Below are 16,518 nucleotides of genomic sequence, written 5' to 3'. Positions count from 1 at the left end.
TCAGTGTTGCATCTCTTCCTCCCATTTTTTAGACCCGTTTTCTGTAAAGCACACACAGCCCTCCTCTTAGGGGACAGAGCTGTCGTGTGAGCCACATGTGGAATTCAAAACTGTAAAAAGAAACTGGTAGAATTAATTTTTAACAACTGTATCTAAACCAATATATCTAAAAGATCACCATTTTGATATATAATTAATAAATACATTTACTTTTTACACTCTTTTTTGGTACTGAGTCTTGCCAATTCAGGGTCTCTTACATGAAATGGCCTCAGCGTGCACCCGCGGCATCTCCTGTGGTGCCTGCTCCACGCGGACCATCCCCAGGAGAGTGGACGAGCTGCACAGCCATCTCCATACCCATCTGCACAGGCTTTGCCTCTGAGGCTGTGCTGGTTTCTTTGCACAGTATAGGGTCGACAAAGCTGTTTGAGTCCATTACATCAAATGGGAACGGAGGACTTTCTTTAACAAAGGAAAAAAAACACCCTATTCCCCGATTACCCAAGGAACACATGCTTGTTAAAGAACGTAGGGCACAGGGCCTCCCTGGTGGCGCAGTGTTTGAGAGTCCGCCTGCCGATGTAGGGGACACGGGTTCGTGCCCCGGTCCGGGAGGATCCCACATGCCGCGGAGCGGCTGGGCCCGTGGGCCATGGCCGCTGAGCCTGCGCGTCCGGAGCCTGTGCTCCGCAACGGGAGCGGCCACGGCAGTGAGTGGCCCACGTACCCACTACAAAAAAGAACGTAGGGCACAGCAAATCAAACAAGAGATGGTAGATGATTCTGAGAGGGGTCTCTTGCTTTATTAGATTGGTCTTTAAGCTGAAAGACCCCAGAGAGACCGTGTCATCTTACTTTTGGTCATGTTTGTGAGGAAACACGGGCTCTCAGTGGGATGCAGATTGAAATATGGCATGTCTTAAACACATGGGCTACCAATGGATGAAGGGGAACTCCACGACATGTACAGGTGCAAATTTTTTTCAAACTGACTGTGCCGACCCTGCAAGTGAACAAGATGGGCCAAGTGACGCATACGGGCGCTTGTCTCCAGCGACAGCAGAGCCGGGGTGGTCAGTGCGACCCTAGTGGGATGGGCCTGGCCGCGTGCTGCCCTGTGCTGGACCGACATCCAGCCAGGATAAGACCTGACTGGCTGTGGGTCTGTATGTGCTCCTCTGGGTGAGGGACAGGAAGGCGACCTGCTGTCTTCAGTGACTCTTCTCAGCACAGACAGTACAGGAGCCTTGGCTAAAGAACAAGCCATTGTGAACGTATCACCAGGCCGTTAAATTGGAATTTAATCTAAAAAATGTTGACGATTTCTGTCTTTATTAAGCAGTTACAGAGATGGTTTCCATTAGAAGACTTCTTCCTGCAGGGTTGGAAGTTGAAGATTGAATTGCTCTGAGGATGCTGTACTCATTTACATTGAGCACTTGTTGGCTAAAATGAAGACTGAATTAGAGTTCCCTGTGTTTAGTGTTTAAAATGGTTTTTCTGTCTGTTCTCTGTGGTGTCACTGCAGTCTGCTCTGGACATTACGAAATCCATTTTAATCTCTGGACACTAACCAGAATGAAGCCACTTAAGTCCCATGGTTTACTTTTTCCATTAAAAAAATTCTTGTTAGGGACCTCCCTGGCAGTCCAGTGGTTAGGACTTGGGGCTTTCACTGCAGTGGCCCAGGTTCAGTCCCTGGTCGGGGAACTAAGATCCTGCAAGCCATGTGGTGCAGCCAAAAAACAAATTTAAAATTCTTGTTATTCTTTTTTAAAATTGAAAGCTGTGTATAATATCAGTAAGAATGGTACTCAGGGCTTCCCTGGTGGCACAGTGGTTAAGAATCCACCTGCCAATGCAGGGGACACAGGTTCAACCCCTGGTCTGGGAAGATGCCACACTCCGTGGAGCAACTAAGCCCATGCACTACAACTACTGAGCCCACGTGCCACAACTACTGAGCCCTGTGCCACAACTATTGAGCACATGTGCCACAACTACTGAGCCCGTGTGCCACAACTACTGAAGCCCATGCGCCTAGAGCCTGTGCTCCACAACGAGAAGCCACCGCAATGAGAAGCCCGCGCACTGCAACAGAGTAGCCCCTGCTCGCCGCAACTAGAGAAAGGCTGCGTGCAGCAACGAAGACCCAACACAGCCAATAAATAGATAAATAAATAAATAACAAATTTTTAAAATGGTACTCAGAAATAAATATTGAACTCTGTGAGTAACTGATAGAGTCCCTGATGGAAAACCTGCTGCTCTGTGTCTCCCCTCCTCTTGGTCTTGACCCCAAGTTTAGGTGCTGGCACAGAAATACCTGATTATATAATTTTTGTGTTTTAACTAAATAAGCAGATTTAACTAAGCAGAACGGCTTCTGATAGGATAATTTGAGTTGAATTTGGAATCTAGCTATTTGGTCCCTCTATAATCACCATCTCGTTGAATATACTCCCTGTGCTGGGCTGGTGAGTATTAGCACCAGCTTCATGAAGCAGAAATAATTAGCAGTGGGCTTCCCTGGTGGCGCAGTGGTTGAGAGTCCACCTGCCGATGCAGGGGAGATGGGTTCGTGCCCCGGTCTGGGAAGATCCCACATGCCGCGGAGCGGCTGGGCCCGTGAGCCATGGCCACAGGGCCTGTGCGTCCGGAGCCTGTGCTCCGCAACGGGAGAGGCCACAACAGTGAGAGGCCCACATACCGCAAAAAAAAAAAAAAAAAGAAAAAAAGAAATAATTAGCAGTGAGGCCATTTGCCCTGGAGGGGTCCCCGGGCCCTCCCACACGAGTGCTCACATGCGTGTCAGTGAGAGCAGGTGGTCAGATGACACAGTGGCAACGTTTCTCTTAGAAATTGTCATAATTTCCTTTGAAATTATTCCTACACAAAAAAAGGTTTTAGGCCCCATCCCTACGTTCAAATTTTGACCCTCTTAAAGCTGTTGTCTCATTTTCCCTCAGAATGTATGGCTTTCTGTTTGTAAAAATATATACGCTGGGGCTTCTCTGGTGGTGCAGTGGATGAGAATCTGCCTGCCAATGCAGGGGACACAGGTTCGATCCCTGGTTCTGGAAGATCCCACATGTCGCGGAGCAACTAAGCCCGTGCACCACAACTACTGAAGCCACACGCCACAACTACTGAAGCCCACGTGCCACAACTACTGAAGCCTGCATGCCTAGAGCCCACGCTCTGTGACAAGAGAAGCCACCACAGTGAGAAGAAGCCTGCGCACTGCAACGAAGAGTAGCCCGTATGCAGCCATGAAGACCCAACACAGCCAGAAAATATGTCTATATGTATATGTATATATATACACACACACGCTAATTTTGAGATTTCAAGATTTTTTTTCTAGTAACTTGGATCACTTAGGAACAATGAGAACATTTTAATCAGCTTGAGTAACATCGCTTTGTAGTTCTCATGTGCTTCACAAGGTCATTTTATAGATAAGAAAACAGGTAACGGGCTGCCAACAGCCAGAGAGTCTTAACCTGAATTTGGTTGTTTTGACCCCACATCCTTTGCTCTTTTGTGTAGAGGTTAGCTTCAGGGATTGTTTGGCTTGGAAACAAGAGTCTTAGTTAACACACTCTAGAAGAAAAGTTCTCTGGGCTGGCCAGTCAGTGCTTTTTAGACCTTGTTTCTGTGGGCCCCACGGCTCCTGGGCTGGTAGAAGGAGCGAGACGCACGTGCAGGTCTGTGGGAAGGTGCCGGAGTCTCGCAGGCAGGAGAGGAGGCTCTGGGGGCGCGGGGGCGCTGCCCATTAGACGGGGTAGTCTGCAGGCCAGGCATGCACTTGGGTGTTGCTGGTTCTCTGTTGAGTGTGCTCGGGACCGTGGGTGCGGGGCTGGGCGGGGGGCGAAGGAAGGGGTCTGAGCTCTCCCACCCTGGTGGAGGCTCTCCGGGACTGCAGTGCCAGCACCTTGGAGTGACTATCTGAAACAGCACTAACTCCCTCTTTATCATTGTCTTTCCCTAGGATGCTAGAAAAGCGTGTGCAGATGCAACTCTCTCCCAGGTAAGAGCAGTTTGTGCCGAGCCGCTGGCCTGGCCTGGAGGTTGGTGCTTGTGGCGCCTCCACTGGGGATCTCTAGAGGGAGAGCTCTGATCCTCTCCTGTGCACAGTGAGGGTGTGGGGCACTGCTCCAAGGGTTCCGCGCAGGCCCTTACCACGCTAGGCGAGGCCGTGGTGTGTCGCAGATGACAAATAATGTCTCTTGAGCCTTCTTGCGGAGGTTGGAGTGGTAAATGTTATTGCAGTCTTGATACAGCTATTTCAGAGTTCCTCTCCCTAGCAAAATCTGCCTCAGAACTTCGATTTCTAAAGTCCGGTTTGGCAGATTCTCAAAAAGTTAACACATTAGTCATGACCCAGCAGTTCCACTCCTAGATGCACGCCCAGAGGAGCTGAGAGCTGACGCTCAAACAAGCCCGTGTATGCACATGCTCACGTCGTCTCGGTTCCTAGCAGCCAGAGCAGAAAGCAGATATCCGCAGATGGAGGAGCGCAAGGACAAAGTGTGGCCTGTCCATGCGGTGGGACGTTACTCAGCCATAGAAGGGATGAATCTCGAGACATGGCGCTCAGTGAAAGAAGGTCACATGTGTGATTCCATGCATATGAAATGTGCAGACAGGTCACCCTGTAGAGACAGAAGATAGGTTCATGGTTGCCCGGGGTTGGGGAGGAGGCTGTAGTGAGCAGCCACTTAATGAATGTGGGGTTTCCTCTGGGGGCGCTGAGAGTGTCTTAGGAGGCAGCTGCGTGGCTGTGCTAGATAGGACATACTCTCAGATGGTGCATTTCACCTCACTGAAAAACAATATTTTTGTCCAAAGAATTGAACAGAAATTTGAAAGAAAAATTACATTCCTACTTCTGTTGAGTATGATTTTTTTACATCGTCTTAGCGCTTTAGGAGATGTTATTTAATTGGGGTTAAACAATAAGTTAAAGAAAAATTAGACTGCATAGAATAACCTGCATTTGAATCTCAAATGCACTTTGGACTGTACGTGTTTTTAAAACCCATTATCGTGATACACTTGTATTCCATTTGTCAACCCAGAATCATTAACGTCAGGTTTTTGTATGTTGGAGTGAACAGCAGGTTTGCATGTATAGTTTTGTGCCCTAAGCTACAGAGTACAGAGGAGATTCCATCGTTGTCGAGCTCAGCGCACAGCCTGGTCGCTGGACAGTCTGTAAGGCTGGGGCCCAGTGTTCGATTGTGATGTAGGCTGACGAGGCTGTAATTCGGAGGAAACTCGTGAGGGCCTGATGGAGGCAGGAGGCGCTGGGCCAGGTGGCCAGCTAGGGAGACAGCAGAGCCCGGGGGGGAGGAGGCTCTGGGCCAGCCCCAGGCCTGCTACGCACGGGGGGAGGGGACGGGGGTCCTGGAGAACAGGTAGAGTAGCAGACTTCCGAGAACTGGGAGAGGGAAGGTAGGTGCCCTGGGAAATGGGAGAAATCACGGAGCGAGGCCTGGCGGACTGGAAGGAGCGGGGCAGGCACAGCCGTGGCCAGGGCGCCGGGGCCAGTGAGCGGGCTGGGCGTGGGGCAGAGGAAACCTCGCGGGGAGAGCACGCGTCCTGCGATGTTAATTTGCAGTAACTTTTATTTTTAAGATCACAAACAACGTCGACCCAGTGGGAAGAATCCAGATGCGTACCAGGAGAACGCTGAGGGGGCACTTGGCCAAAATCTACGCCATGCACTGGGGCACGGATTCCAGGTGTGTGGGGCTTGGGCACACGTAGCGCTTGACACGTGCACGGAGGAGAAAATAACCTGAACTCATTGGCTGTGACTTGTAAAGAAAAAATTAGGCATTTGCGTCAGATGTGCGAGCAGCCAGGCGCCCGAGCTCCATCTGTGTCCCTGCCTGCCTCCCCGCCTGCCTTGGCCGGCCGGCCGCACCCGGTCAGCTCCTCACCGCCCTCCCGTTGCCTTTGTCCTCCCAGCTCCGCAGCTCGGCGCCCATGCCACCTTGGGGAGGTGACCTGTCCTCTGTGCCGTGGCTCCTCCTCTTTGCAGCCTGTTCCTCGTGGCCTCTCGGCCACACCCTCTCCTGGTTTCGGTGCCCCGGCTCAGGGATCAGAAGCCGCTTGCTGCGGTGTCTGTGTCCGGAGGGTTAGAACAGCGACTCATGTCCCAAGGGTCCTGCATGAGTCTGAGCTGGTCGTAGCTGCTGTCGCCGCCTCTCCCCCGCCTGTCTGCCCCACCTCCCTTTTCTCTAGCCTCTCATTCTTTCTACCTTGAATTCTGCCCCGTGTTCAGACCTCTTTCTAGGTTCTTCATCTCCATTGCCCTCCCGGTCCCTCCTACCCTTGCCCTTAACCTGCAGCAGCATTGAAATGAAATCCATTCAGCTCTTTTCTGTTCCTGTTTTTGAGGCTGCTGGGAAGTCTTTCTCCACTTTTCCACCCAAGTAATTACATAAAATGCTGTGTGACTTTGTGACTGTAACATGTTCTTTCAAATAGCTAACATGATATTTTAGATGCCTTTCTTAGAGTAGCATTTTTTCATGTTTAATTATCAGAGAAGAATTGTCTGCTTGGTGGTTTTTTTCTTTGTTCATGAAATTGCCTGCTTTAGAGTGTCAACAGCTACAGAACAAAAGAGTCTATTTTTAGTTTTTTCTGTAGACTATCCCATATAATTCCAAATGCAAATGAGAGCTAACTTAGATCATTTTAATGATGGCAGTAATCAGAAAGAATAAAAATGGAAAAAGAAAGAAAAATGCCCTTACTAGTCAATCCACCTTAGAATTTATTGTCAAAAGTAGATGGTAACCAAACAATATCTTACCTTTGGGTCTTTCCTCCCATCTGTGGGAACATCAGTGTCCTGATTAGACAGGACGTTGGATGGATAGTGATGTGTCACTTGTGCCCTGAGAGGTGACCAAGAGCTGTGTTCAAGGAACTAAGGCAGGTGTGTGGCCAGAGCTGTGGTGATGTGGAGAGGGGCTCAGGGGAGGCCGGGGGCTGGCAGCTCCAGATCTCACAGGCGTCCCGATCACCGCTGCCAGGCTTTGCATGCCCTCTGGTTCCAACACAAATTCTGCCTCAAGAGCCCTGTGGTCGAAGGAACGAATGCAAAGGCAGGAATAAGCAGCACTGCGTTCCGGGTCGTGGTCACCCCTGAGAGAAGGGTGACGTGGGAGACCCAGGAGATGCTGCTGGGTGTTGCATGGGTCTTGTTCTCTTTCTCGGACAGCGTCGTGGGTACATGGGCATTTGTTTTAAAGCTGCTCTTCAAACGACAGTTATTTTTATAATGCCCTTATATGAGAGCTGTGTTTTACAATCATAAACAAGGAAAACAAAAAATGATACCAAAGAGGACCTTTGCTATCCAGACCCCTTCAGAGACTTTTTTTTTTTTTTTTTGTACATAGCCGTGTTTTCTGGAGGTAAAATAGGTAAAATTTTGCCTCTTTAAAGTCCAAAGAAAGTTTATTTTTATTTTGGATGTACATTTTGTTTAAGGCATCTTCATAAACAAAGGTTATTGTACAACCTTTTTTCATGATTCAAGACTGTATTTTGGGAATGCCACTTATTTGATCATGTTTGTATAATTCATGGATACTCTCAAACTATTGCACTGATTAGCAGTTTTCTTTTAAAACTATAGAAGATGCCCCCAGTGAGGTTTGTGTATGTGCATGTGTCAGTACATACTATGTATGCATTTATAATATGCTTATCAACACGTTGTAATTTTTTTATACTTAAAAGTCTACTTTTTATAAAATTTGAGAGTTTCAGTCACATGAATTAATTTAATTAATTAAACTTCCCCCCCTTTTTAATTAATTAATTTATTTATTTTTGGCTGGGTTTTCGTTGCTACGCGCGGGCTTTCTCTAGTTGCAGCGAGCGGGGGCTGCTCTTCGTTGTGGTGCGCGGGCTTCTCGTTGCGTTGGCTTCTCTTGTTGCAGAGCACGGGCTCTAGAACGCAGGCTCAGTAGTTGTGGCGCACGCGCTTAGTTGCTCCACGGCATGTGGGATCTTCCTGGACCAGGGCTTGAACCTGTGTCCCCTGCATTGGCAGGTGGATTCTTAACCACTGTGCCACCAGGGAAGCCCTATCTCCCCTTTTTGAAGTCTGCTGAAGTGTTATAACTGAGAGTGAAATGCTGCTAACCCAGCGAGGCTTGAGAGTCCTCCCTCCTGAGAGTAAATGAAGGGCCTGAGGCCTTTGGATCTGGACCTCTATCTACTTAACCCCTGTTTTCAGTGTCCTGGAGCCCTGGGCATCCTCCTGGCTCTTGCCTCTGTTCTGGCTGGGTGGCATCTCGGGGGAACTGAGAGCTCTAGGAGACAGAAGGAACCAGGTCCCAAGCTGTTTGTCCTACTGGGGATTAAGAGGTGTGTCTTTTCTCACCTTCTGGAGGATCAGGGGCTGCTTAATGTCTCTCTAACCCTGGGGCACGTCAGCACATAGTAAGCTTTCCGACCAGGAGGCCTTTCTAGAGGTGACCCTCCTGGAGGACGAGAGGACGAGCTTCTTTACGTCAGCTCTGATGTTCATCCAAAGCCTGTGCTTAGAGGAGCCTGGCGGAAATCGAGCCGCAGAGCGACCCTGGTTCTGATTACACGGGGTCTTTCAAGTGCCTGATATGTTTATAACTGCCCCTCGATGCAGGGATTTACTTTAAGAAATTGCATCCAAAGAATAATAGGATTGGAGCCTGCACGTAGTTCAGTTCCGGGATAAGTTTTTCATGCAGTGCTGAACACGTATTTATTCCCTGCCAGACTCATTGCTGGCTCCCTGAGAAGGGTGTGCATCAGAGCGTAGAGTTGGATGAAAAGGACCAGTTGTCAGAGGGATTCGAGTGATTTTACCTCCAGGTTTTGACCAGTTCAGGAAGCCAAGTATATTGCAGCTGAAATGGTTGAGACCTGTGTTTTGATAAAATCTCTAAAACTGAAAATCCTTCTCCTTATTTACCATGCTGACACGTATCTCTGCATGGGATTATGGAGAGAGCCTTCTTGCCATTCCTCGAAAACAGCACAGTCTGTAGAACAGAGTTCCTTAGGATATCTTAGGAGTAGCAGTGGTTCCCTGAATTTACTCTCACTTGAAATTCCTTTGCGCATTAGTCATGTTTTCCTTTTGCAGTTTCTGTCTTCTTTCTGCAAATACAGAGAGAGCACCTTTTCAAGACACAGATCCCAAACGGCACAGTTGACCAAAGCAAAAAAATAGTTATGAAAAATATTCACGATAGTTAAGTAGTCTCTTCTGTGAGACCAGGCACAGCTGTGCTTTAGGTTTTGTCCTCTCTCTGCGAAGCAGGTGGAGCGGGAGCGCCTCCTTAACGTTTGTGAGGGCCTTGCAGTCCCATTTTGGCTCAGTCTGGGAAATTTTCATGTGGTATTTTTGGTGAGAAATGTCTCATAAATTTTGAATATCTAAAAATTTATTAGTCCTTTATATTTAGGCTTTCTACGTGTCAGAATGGAACAGAAAATTATATACTAAATATTTCCTACCACCTTTGACTCATGAAAGAAAGATATGTAGGTCTCACATCTGATTTATGGTGAACAGAAAACAAACAGAAGCAGTTCTAGGCAACCAGCTTGTCTCATCTGACCAGCCGAGGGACTGTGGCCAGGTCTTCACCTGAAGACAAGCATGATTGAACCTGAGCTGTTATTGCTGGGAATATTTTCTTTTCATGCTTTCAAAGTTGGTCTAAGAATTAGAACCTTTTTTGGGGGGGGTGCTTATAAATAAGTACACTTTGTTAGCAAATATAGTATTGAAGTGCGTTAGTCATCACTAAAGTTTAGTCTTCATTTGTTGTCTTTGGGTGACTTCCCTTGTTGGTGTGGTACTGATGGTTTGCTTTTTTCTTTTTCCTTCAGGCTTCTAGTTAGTGCCTCACAGGATGGTAAGCTTATCATCTGGGATAGCTACACCACGAACAAGGTAGGTACTGCAAACCCTTCCCTGAAAAGCAGCCCGGGAAAGGCGGGTGTTTAAACTCTGGGTTCACTTACGTAAAATGTATAACAGGAGAGGGTTGGGGAGCACAGTGAGTTCGCTTTTGTGTAAAGTCGTATGGGTCAGGTAGAAGCCCAATCACATGGCTGGCACGTGTCACTGGTGCTGCTGGGCCAGCATGGTGTTGCTGTGATGTGTCGTCTCTTTACAGAGCAGGTTGGGGGAGCCCCCTTCAAGTTTCTAGGGAACTGGAGTCCAATTTTAGCTCAGTCTGGGAAATCTCATGCTTTATTTAAAAATACAGAAATACAGCTTTCCGTTTAGTTAACTAGTTTTTACAAGAAATAATCTGAAAGAGTTTATACTATGAAGTATAAATTAAATTATTTTAAAAATTCAATCCAGGGTTGTATCATATTGAATGAAAAAAGTACTATCCTTGGTCTAAATGTGTGTAACAGACAAAATTCAGTTTTATTTTACTGAAGGATACCACATGTGTATAACAGAATCCAGTACTTATAACAAATCTATCTCAAACACAGGGAGGTGTGTGGTAGGATTAATTACAGTAATTTCTAGTTTGATTACTTCACTAAAATTGCTTTATTTTCTAAGTGAATTTTATAGCCATTTTGACAAGCCAGTGAAATGTTTTCCTTTTAATATATAATTGTGATTCAGAGGCTATGTTGCTGTTACTTAAGTGTCTACCTAACTGTAAGTTATGGCTTTATTAAAACTCTACATTTGGGAATTCCCTGGTAGTCCAGTGGTTAGGACTCTGTGTTTTCACTGCTGAGGACCTGGGTTCACTCCCTGGTTGGAAAACTAAGATCCCACAAGCTACACGGTGTGGCCTAAATAAATAAATAAAACTACATTAGATTGGTGTGAAGCACTGGATTTCTAATTAAATTATTACTTTATTTGACAGCCCACACATATAAAATATTTTCAAAATAATTTTGGCCACTGTTTTGCTGTGCAGTGAAAGTTGAAGACTAGAAGCAGGATCGTAAGTGTCAGTAGTCAATGTTTCTGACCTTGAGCGTGCTTGCATCACGTGTGTTCTGTCCTTTAGGTTCATGCCATCCCTCTGCGTTCCTCGTGGGTCATGACATGTGCATATGCCCCTTCTGGCAACTATGTGGCCTGCGGTGGCCTGGATAACATTTGCTCCATTTACAATCTGAAAACTCGTGAAGGGAATGTACGTGTGAGTCGTGAACTGGCTGGACATACAGGTACATGTTCTCATCAGTAACCTCAAAGTTTATACGCTGTGTGCCTCGCATGAGTTACATGCTATGGACACTCACCTCTTCTCAATAATTACTTAATAAGATTGGCTACAGCAATGGCCAGATATACTCTGAAAATGAAATCAAACACAGGCCTTGACATTCCTTTACCAGTAAGAAGCCTTTGGCTATAAGTCGCTGTAGTGGCCCGTTGTCAAGGATCTTGGGAACGCAGGTAGCTCCGTAGCAGAGGACGCAGTGCGAGGTGTTACTCCTTCTGAACCTCCTTCCATCCTGAGCGCCTTTCCAGAAGGGTTTCCTAATGCAGACATGCATGAGCGTGCACGTGTCTCCCTGTGCGCACACACGTACTTATCCACACACCGAGACGCCCTCACTGATCTCTTAGCGTCCTTCGTAGTGACTGCGTTCTTGGTGCACAGGAAGCGGAACAAGAGTCCTTCAGGCTGAGCGCTTTTGAACGCAGCCAGCTCGAAGCGTTGGGTGGTGTGTTATTTTGGCTTCTGTTTGCTTTGGGGTTGCTTCCTTCTTAACTTCCTATCTTCTTAAAGTAGAGACTTAGATCTTCCTACTTTTTCAAATATAAATTATCCTCTAAGCTACAAATTACCCTCTAAGCATGGCTTTAGCTGTATTATCATTCAGTGGGAAATATTTTTAATACCCTTTTGATAACTTGTTATTGGTTTCTAATCAAAAGCCATTATGTTCAGAGAAGATGTTCTGTACCAGTTCTGTTTTTCACATTTACGGAGATTTGCTTCCAGTGGAGCGGGTGGTCTGAGGATGACACGCCACACGCGCTTGGGAGTCCAGGCTGTGGGGCAGGTTCTCAGCGTGTTCATCAAAGCAGGACTTTGACACTGTTCACATATTCTCTGTCTTTAGTTTATTTCTGTCAGTTGCTGAGGCAGGGATGGATTCATGTATTTCTCCCTTCATTCTGGGAATTTTTGCTTCATGTATCTTGAGCTCTGTTAGTAGAAGGTATGTTCATGACTGTCGTATGTTCCTGAAGAAGTGACCCTCTTTCTCAGAACCTTCTTTGTTGGAAAGTCGGCTTTATCTGATGTTAACATAGCTGCTCCAGCCTTCTTAGTCCGACTGTTTGCATGGTGTATTTTTTCCCATCCACTTAACTGTATTTATAAACAGAGTCCCTTAGAGACAGCACACAGTTGGTTCTTTCTTTTTATCCACTCTAAGTGTTTCTGCCTTTCAAATAGTATGGGGTTCATTTCTGTTGCATGCAGTGTGGGTGCAGTGGGATTTGGCTCTCTCACTTTATGGTGTGCTCTCCTTTGCTGCCTTCTTTTGGGTTACTTGATTTTTTAGAGTTCTATTTTAGTTTTATCTGTTGGCTTTTCTGGTTACCTCCAAAAAAGGGTTATGTAGGGATTGCAGTGTACATTCATAATTTTTCATGGTGCACTCAGAGTTATATTGTATCCATTTATATGAAATACAAGAATCTTGTGGCCATAAATGCCCGTTTTCTGCCCTTCCTCATTCTTTATGAAGTTTTCGTAGGTGTTGCATCTCCATGTGTTATAAATTTTTTTCCTTTAAATGTTCTTAGCCACTTGAAGAAGCCACTTTGAATCGCCTTTTACATTTACTCAAACCTTCACCATCGGCAGCGCTAGTCATTCCTCCTGAAGACGTGAGGTTTTTTTCGGGTTCCCTTCGGCCTGATGAACTTGCTTTACCGTTTCTTACCGTTAGTGCAGGTCTCCTAGCAGTGAATTCTGTCTGTTTTCATTTATCTGAAAATGTCGATTATCCTTCATTCTTGAAGAAGTTTTTGCTGGATACATTTAATTCTGGGTTGGTATTATTTTCTTTTAGCACTTTAAATATTTTTCTTCGTTTTTTAACAGTTTGTGATGTGCCTTGGAGTGACTTTCTTTGTTTATCGTGCTTTAGCACCTTGAATTTGTAAAGTTTTGTCTTTCACTAGATTTGGGAAATACTAGAAATCCATTTTCTGTTCTTTGTTCTCTGTCTTTTTGTCCTCCAGTGGGTGCATGTTCACATCGTCTCTTAGGTTCCTACGGTTCTGCTCCTGTTTATTCCGTCTCCCACTTCTCCAGAGCTGTCCTCCAGTACACGTGACTTCTGTCACCTCCAGTGTGGGGTTAAGACTACCCAGCAAGCCATATGTGCCAGATGTTCTATTTTTCAGTTCTAGAATTCGTTTGCTTTTTTAAAAAAATAGTTCTTATTTTTCTGCCGACGTTTCCTTTCTATTTATTATGAGCATATTTAGGATCCTTGGGCATAGTTCCAAGAGCTGGCTTTAAAATTCTTACCTGCCAGTTCTAGCAACTAATCCCTTGAGGTTTGGTCTTGGTGGCTCTTTTCTCTTGAATATGGGTGAGATTTTCCTGCTTCTTGGTACATCTAGTGATTTTGACTTGTGTCCTGGGCTTTGTGCAGACTCTGTTCCCCTGAAGCCCTGCCATTTGGTTCCGTTGGGAGCAGCCACACAGCCGTGTGGGAGCAGCTGTCTTGCCTGTGTGGTTCAGACAGATGTTGGGGCAGTAGGCGTGTGATTTTTAGGGCCTTCTGTGGCTTTCTCCTTTCTAGGTTTCCTTCTTTCACTTTCCAGTTGTGGTTGACCAGAACCCTATTTACTGGCTGTTCAAGAAGGTTGGGCCATAGATCTGTATCTGAGGTGTGGCTGCAAAGAGGAGGCCTGCCCTCGGGCACAGGGCAGACAAGCTTGTTGAGAAACAAGCTCACCCAGTGCCTTTCTCTTCTTCCAAGTGCAGGCTCCCCTTCGGTTTGTCTGCTTCTGCTTCCAGTGCTTTCAGGTTTTTGTCTTTATATTTGTCCAGAGCTTGTGGTGGTTTCTGTGGGAAGGTTGCTCCTGGGGGTGGGAACCCCCCTTCTCGGAACCCAGCCTAAGCTGCCTGCCCCATCCTTGTAAACTGGGGGTTCTGTCCAGTGAGCACCCTTCCTAAACCACTTTGCTTATAGCGTTGATGAACTCACAGCACATTGAAAAACACATTCTTATTGTTTATCGATCCCTTATTATCAGATTCAGTGTATGGACTTCCATTTTTAATTAAATCTTTTTAATTTTTTAACACTTTATTTGCTGAAACAAAGAAACAAAACTAGTATTAGAATGTTTTAGAAATTTTGTCTCCTTCATGTATCATGAAATTATACTTCTTTGGGAGTTGAGTGGTAGGGTTTTTCTAAACGTTTGGCCTCTTAAGAGTGTTTGTGACTTTCTTCAGACATGATACATAATTCAGCTTCAAATCAATAAAGGTTAAAACTTGATAAATTCAAATAGCCTCACTTTAGTCGGGGGATAAAGGTGTGAACGGTTAGTGGGTTCAACAGATTGGAGGATGTGCGGTCTGTATCTTATCTCGGTCCTTCTAAGCCTCCATCTGATGACGTTACTGCTCATCACTCAGGCCCCTCTCTCTGGCCTGAGCCTTAAGCTGAGAGCTCTTTGTTGAGCTGTGGTTGGGACGTTTTGTTGTAGAGTCTTAGACACTCAGTTGCACGGAGAACCCATCCTGGTGCTCTTGTCAGCAGTCTCCCTGAGCCCCAGACGGTGTCTGATGGAGTGAGGGCGGGAGTCGAGCCCCTGCGCGCGGTTTCAGGAGAGAGGCTCTTGGTGGTCAGTTTTGTGTTCCTGTTGTTTCCAGAAGATACAAGGGCCCATATGGAGCAAATAGAAGCTTCCTTCTCTAGAGTTGGCCACCCAGGCTTTGGAAACGCTAGCAATACTTGAGAGAACAAACATCAGATGACGTTCTGTCTTCTGGTGTTTTGCCTTTTAAGTTTCTATCTTAAGGAGTAAAGGATGCCCTCTGGAAATGGTTAATGGAATGAATTCACAACGATTGAGACGGAACATTTATCATTGTTGCGGTTACGGTGAATATATTACGTATAGAATAAAACTTGCCGCATGCTCTCTTGGTGAAAATACTAATACAAAGGCGTTAGATTGTATATTTGAGAAATTAGTAATTCCCTAAAAGCTCATTTTCCTTTCCTAACCCTCCCATTGCAGTGCAGACACATTTACCCTTTCTGAGATCACCATGGTCAAGAATTTAGCCAGAGGTTTCCTGGGGGTGACATGACTGCCTTGTACTCTTGCCAGAGGCCCTTGCGGTGGCTAAAATTTCATTTTCCAGGGATGACTTGTCCATGCTGCCCGGGGCTTGAATGCACGTGAAAGCACAGTGGACGGGCCCCCTGACCTGTTAGTTGCTTCTTTCCTGACAGGCGCCAGCAGGCCCCGCTCTGGGAGGAAAGACGTGTCCCACAGTTCTGCTCCGGGCCACCCTGTGCTGCTCTCCAGCACCCTGTTCTGTGGCAGTTAGTTAACCTGACAGCAGTTTTGGGCTTTCTGTGGTCGCAGTCAGGGAAACTCAGGTCCCACTGCTCACTTCCTGACCTCACGGACTGCGCCGCCGGCTCGGCTACCCTCTGGGCGTCCCCCAGCCGGCTCAGCCTCCCAGCAGCAAGAGCGCCCCCTCTCCCAGGCTGGCCACGGGTCCTGGCTGTGCCTGCATTCAGCCTGAGAGGATGCGTGAACCTCCAGGTGGACGGATGCACCCGGCCTGCTGCTGGGTGCTTGTCCTTTGGCATCAGCAGTTTCTGGGTTTGTCTCTTTGGGGTGGCGTTTCCTCACTCGCAGGCCTTCTTGTTGTTACTTCGTTGTCTCTCTTTCGTCTTCACGGAGCTGCTCAGAGAACGCACCCTCTGCTCGCGGTCTCCGCTCCCCTGTGCACCTCCGAGTGGGTCGGCTTTCCCTCCCCGCCCAGCCAGCTGCCCCTGCCTCCCCCAGGTGCCGGCTGGGCTAAGATTGCCAGCGTGATTCACCGTAGAAAGTTGGGAAAGTAACATTTCTTCTTCTGTGTTTTCAACTTCTAATCCCATCCAGAACTGCAGTGTTGTCCTGCAGAGTTGGAGAGGGTTCCGTTGTAAGGTGCGCTGATCTGTCCCTGTCGTCGGTCATTGCAGCAGTTCCCAGCTTGTCACTAGTGCGCGTGTTGTGGCTGTAAATACTGTTCTTGCAGAGAAGTGACTTCTCGGGCCGTAGCCGTGTTCTTGGGGTGAGTTCCCTTGGCCGAGCTGTCTGGTCCGGGGCAGCGCTCGCAGTGGCTCACGTGTCTGTGCACGTTGGTCTTCGGTTTTGCCGTCTGGGTCAGCTACCCTCTGGATGAGGAGGCGAGCTTGCCCGCCTCTCTGGACCGGGACCGCCCCCTTCCCTCGCAC

At 47.1% G+C, this 16,518-nt stretch overlaps 1 protein-coding gene across 4 annotated transcripts in view; it reads left to right on the top strand.

The window, feature by feature from the left end:
• Positions 1-16,518, top strand: part of GNB1 (G protein subunit beta 1) — a 92,315-nt gene that overhangs the window by 68,183 nt on the left and 7,614 nt on the right. For all 4 annotated transcript variants that reach the window (XM_060088828.1, XM_060088827.1, XM_060088829.1 and 1 more), the window contains 4 exons: positions 3,998-4,036; positions 5,647-5,753; positions 9,916-9,979; positions 11,079-11,241. In XM_060088828.1, the coding sequence (XP_059944811.1) occupies positions 3,998-4,036; positions 5,647-5,753; positions 9,916-9,979; positions 11,079-11,241 (373 nt within the window). The remainder of the gene's footprint in view (positions 1-3,997; positions 4,037-5,646; positions 5,754-9,915; positions 9,980-11,078; positions 11,242-16,518) is intronic.

This window comes from Mesoplodon densirostris, chromosome 2 (assembly GCF_025265405.1).
Source record: "Mesoplodon densirostris isolate mMesDen1 chromosome 2, mMesDen1 primary haplotype, whole genome shotgun sequence".
NCBI lineage: Eukaryota > Metazoa > Chordata > Mammalia > Artiodactyla > Ziphiidae > Mesoplodon > Mesoplodon densirostris.
The sequence above is the reverse complement of the archived record's forward strand: the minus strand, read 5'-3'. Positions and strand labels throughout refer to the sequence as shown.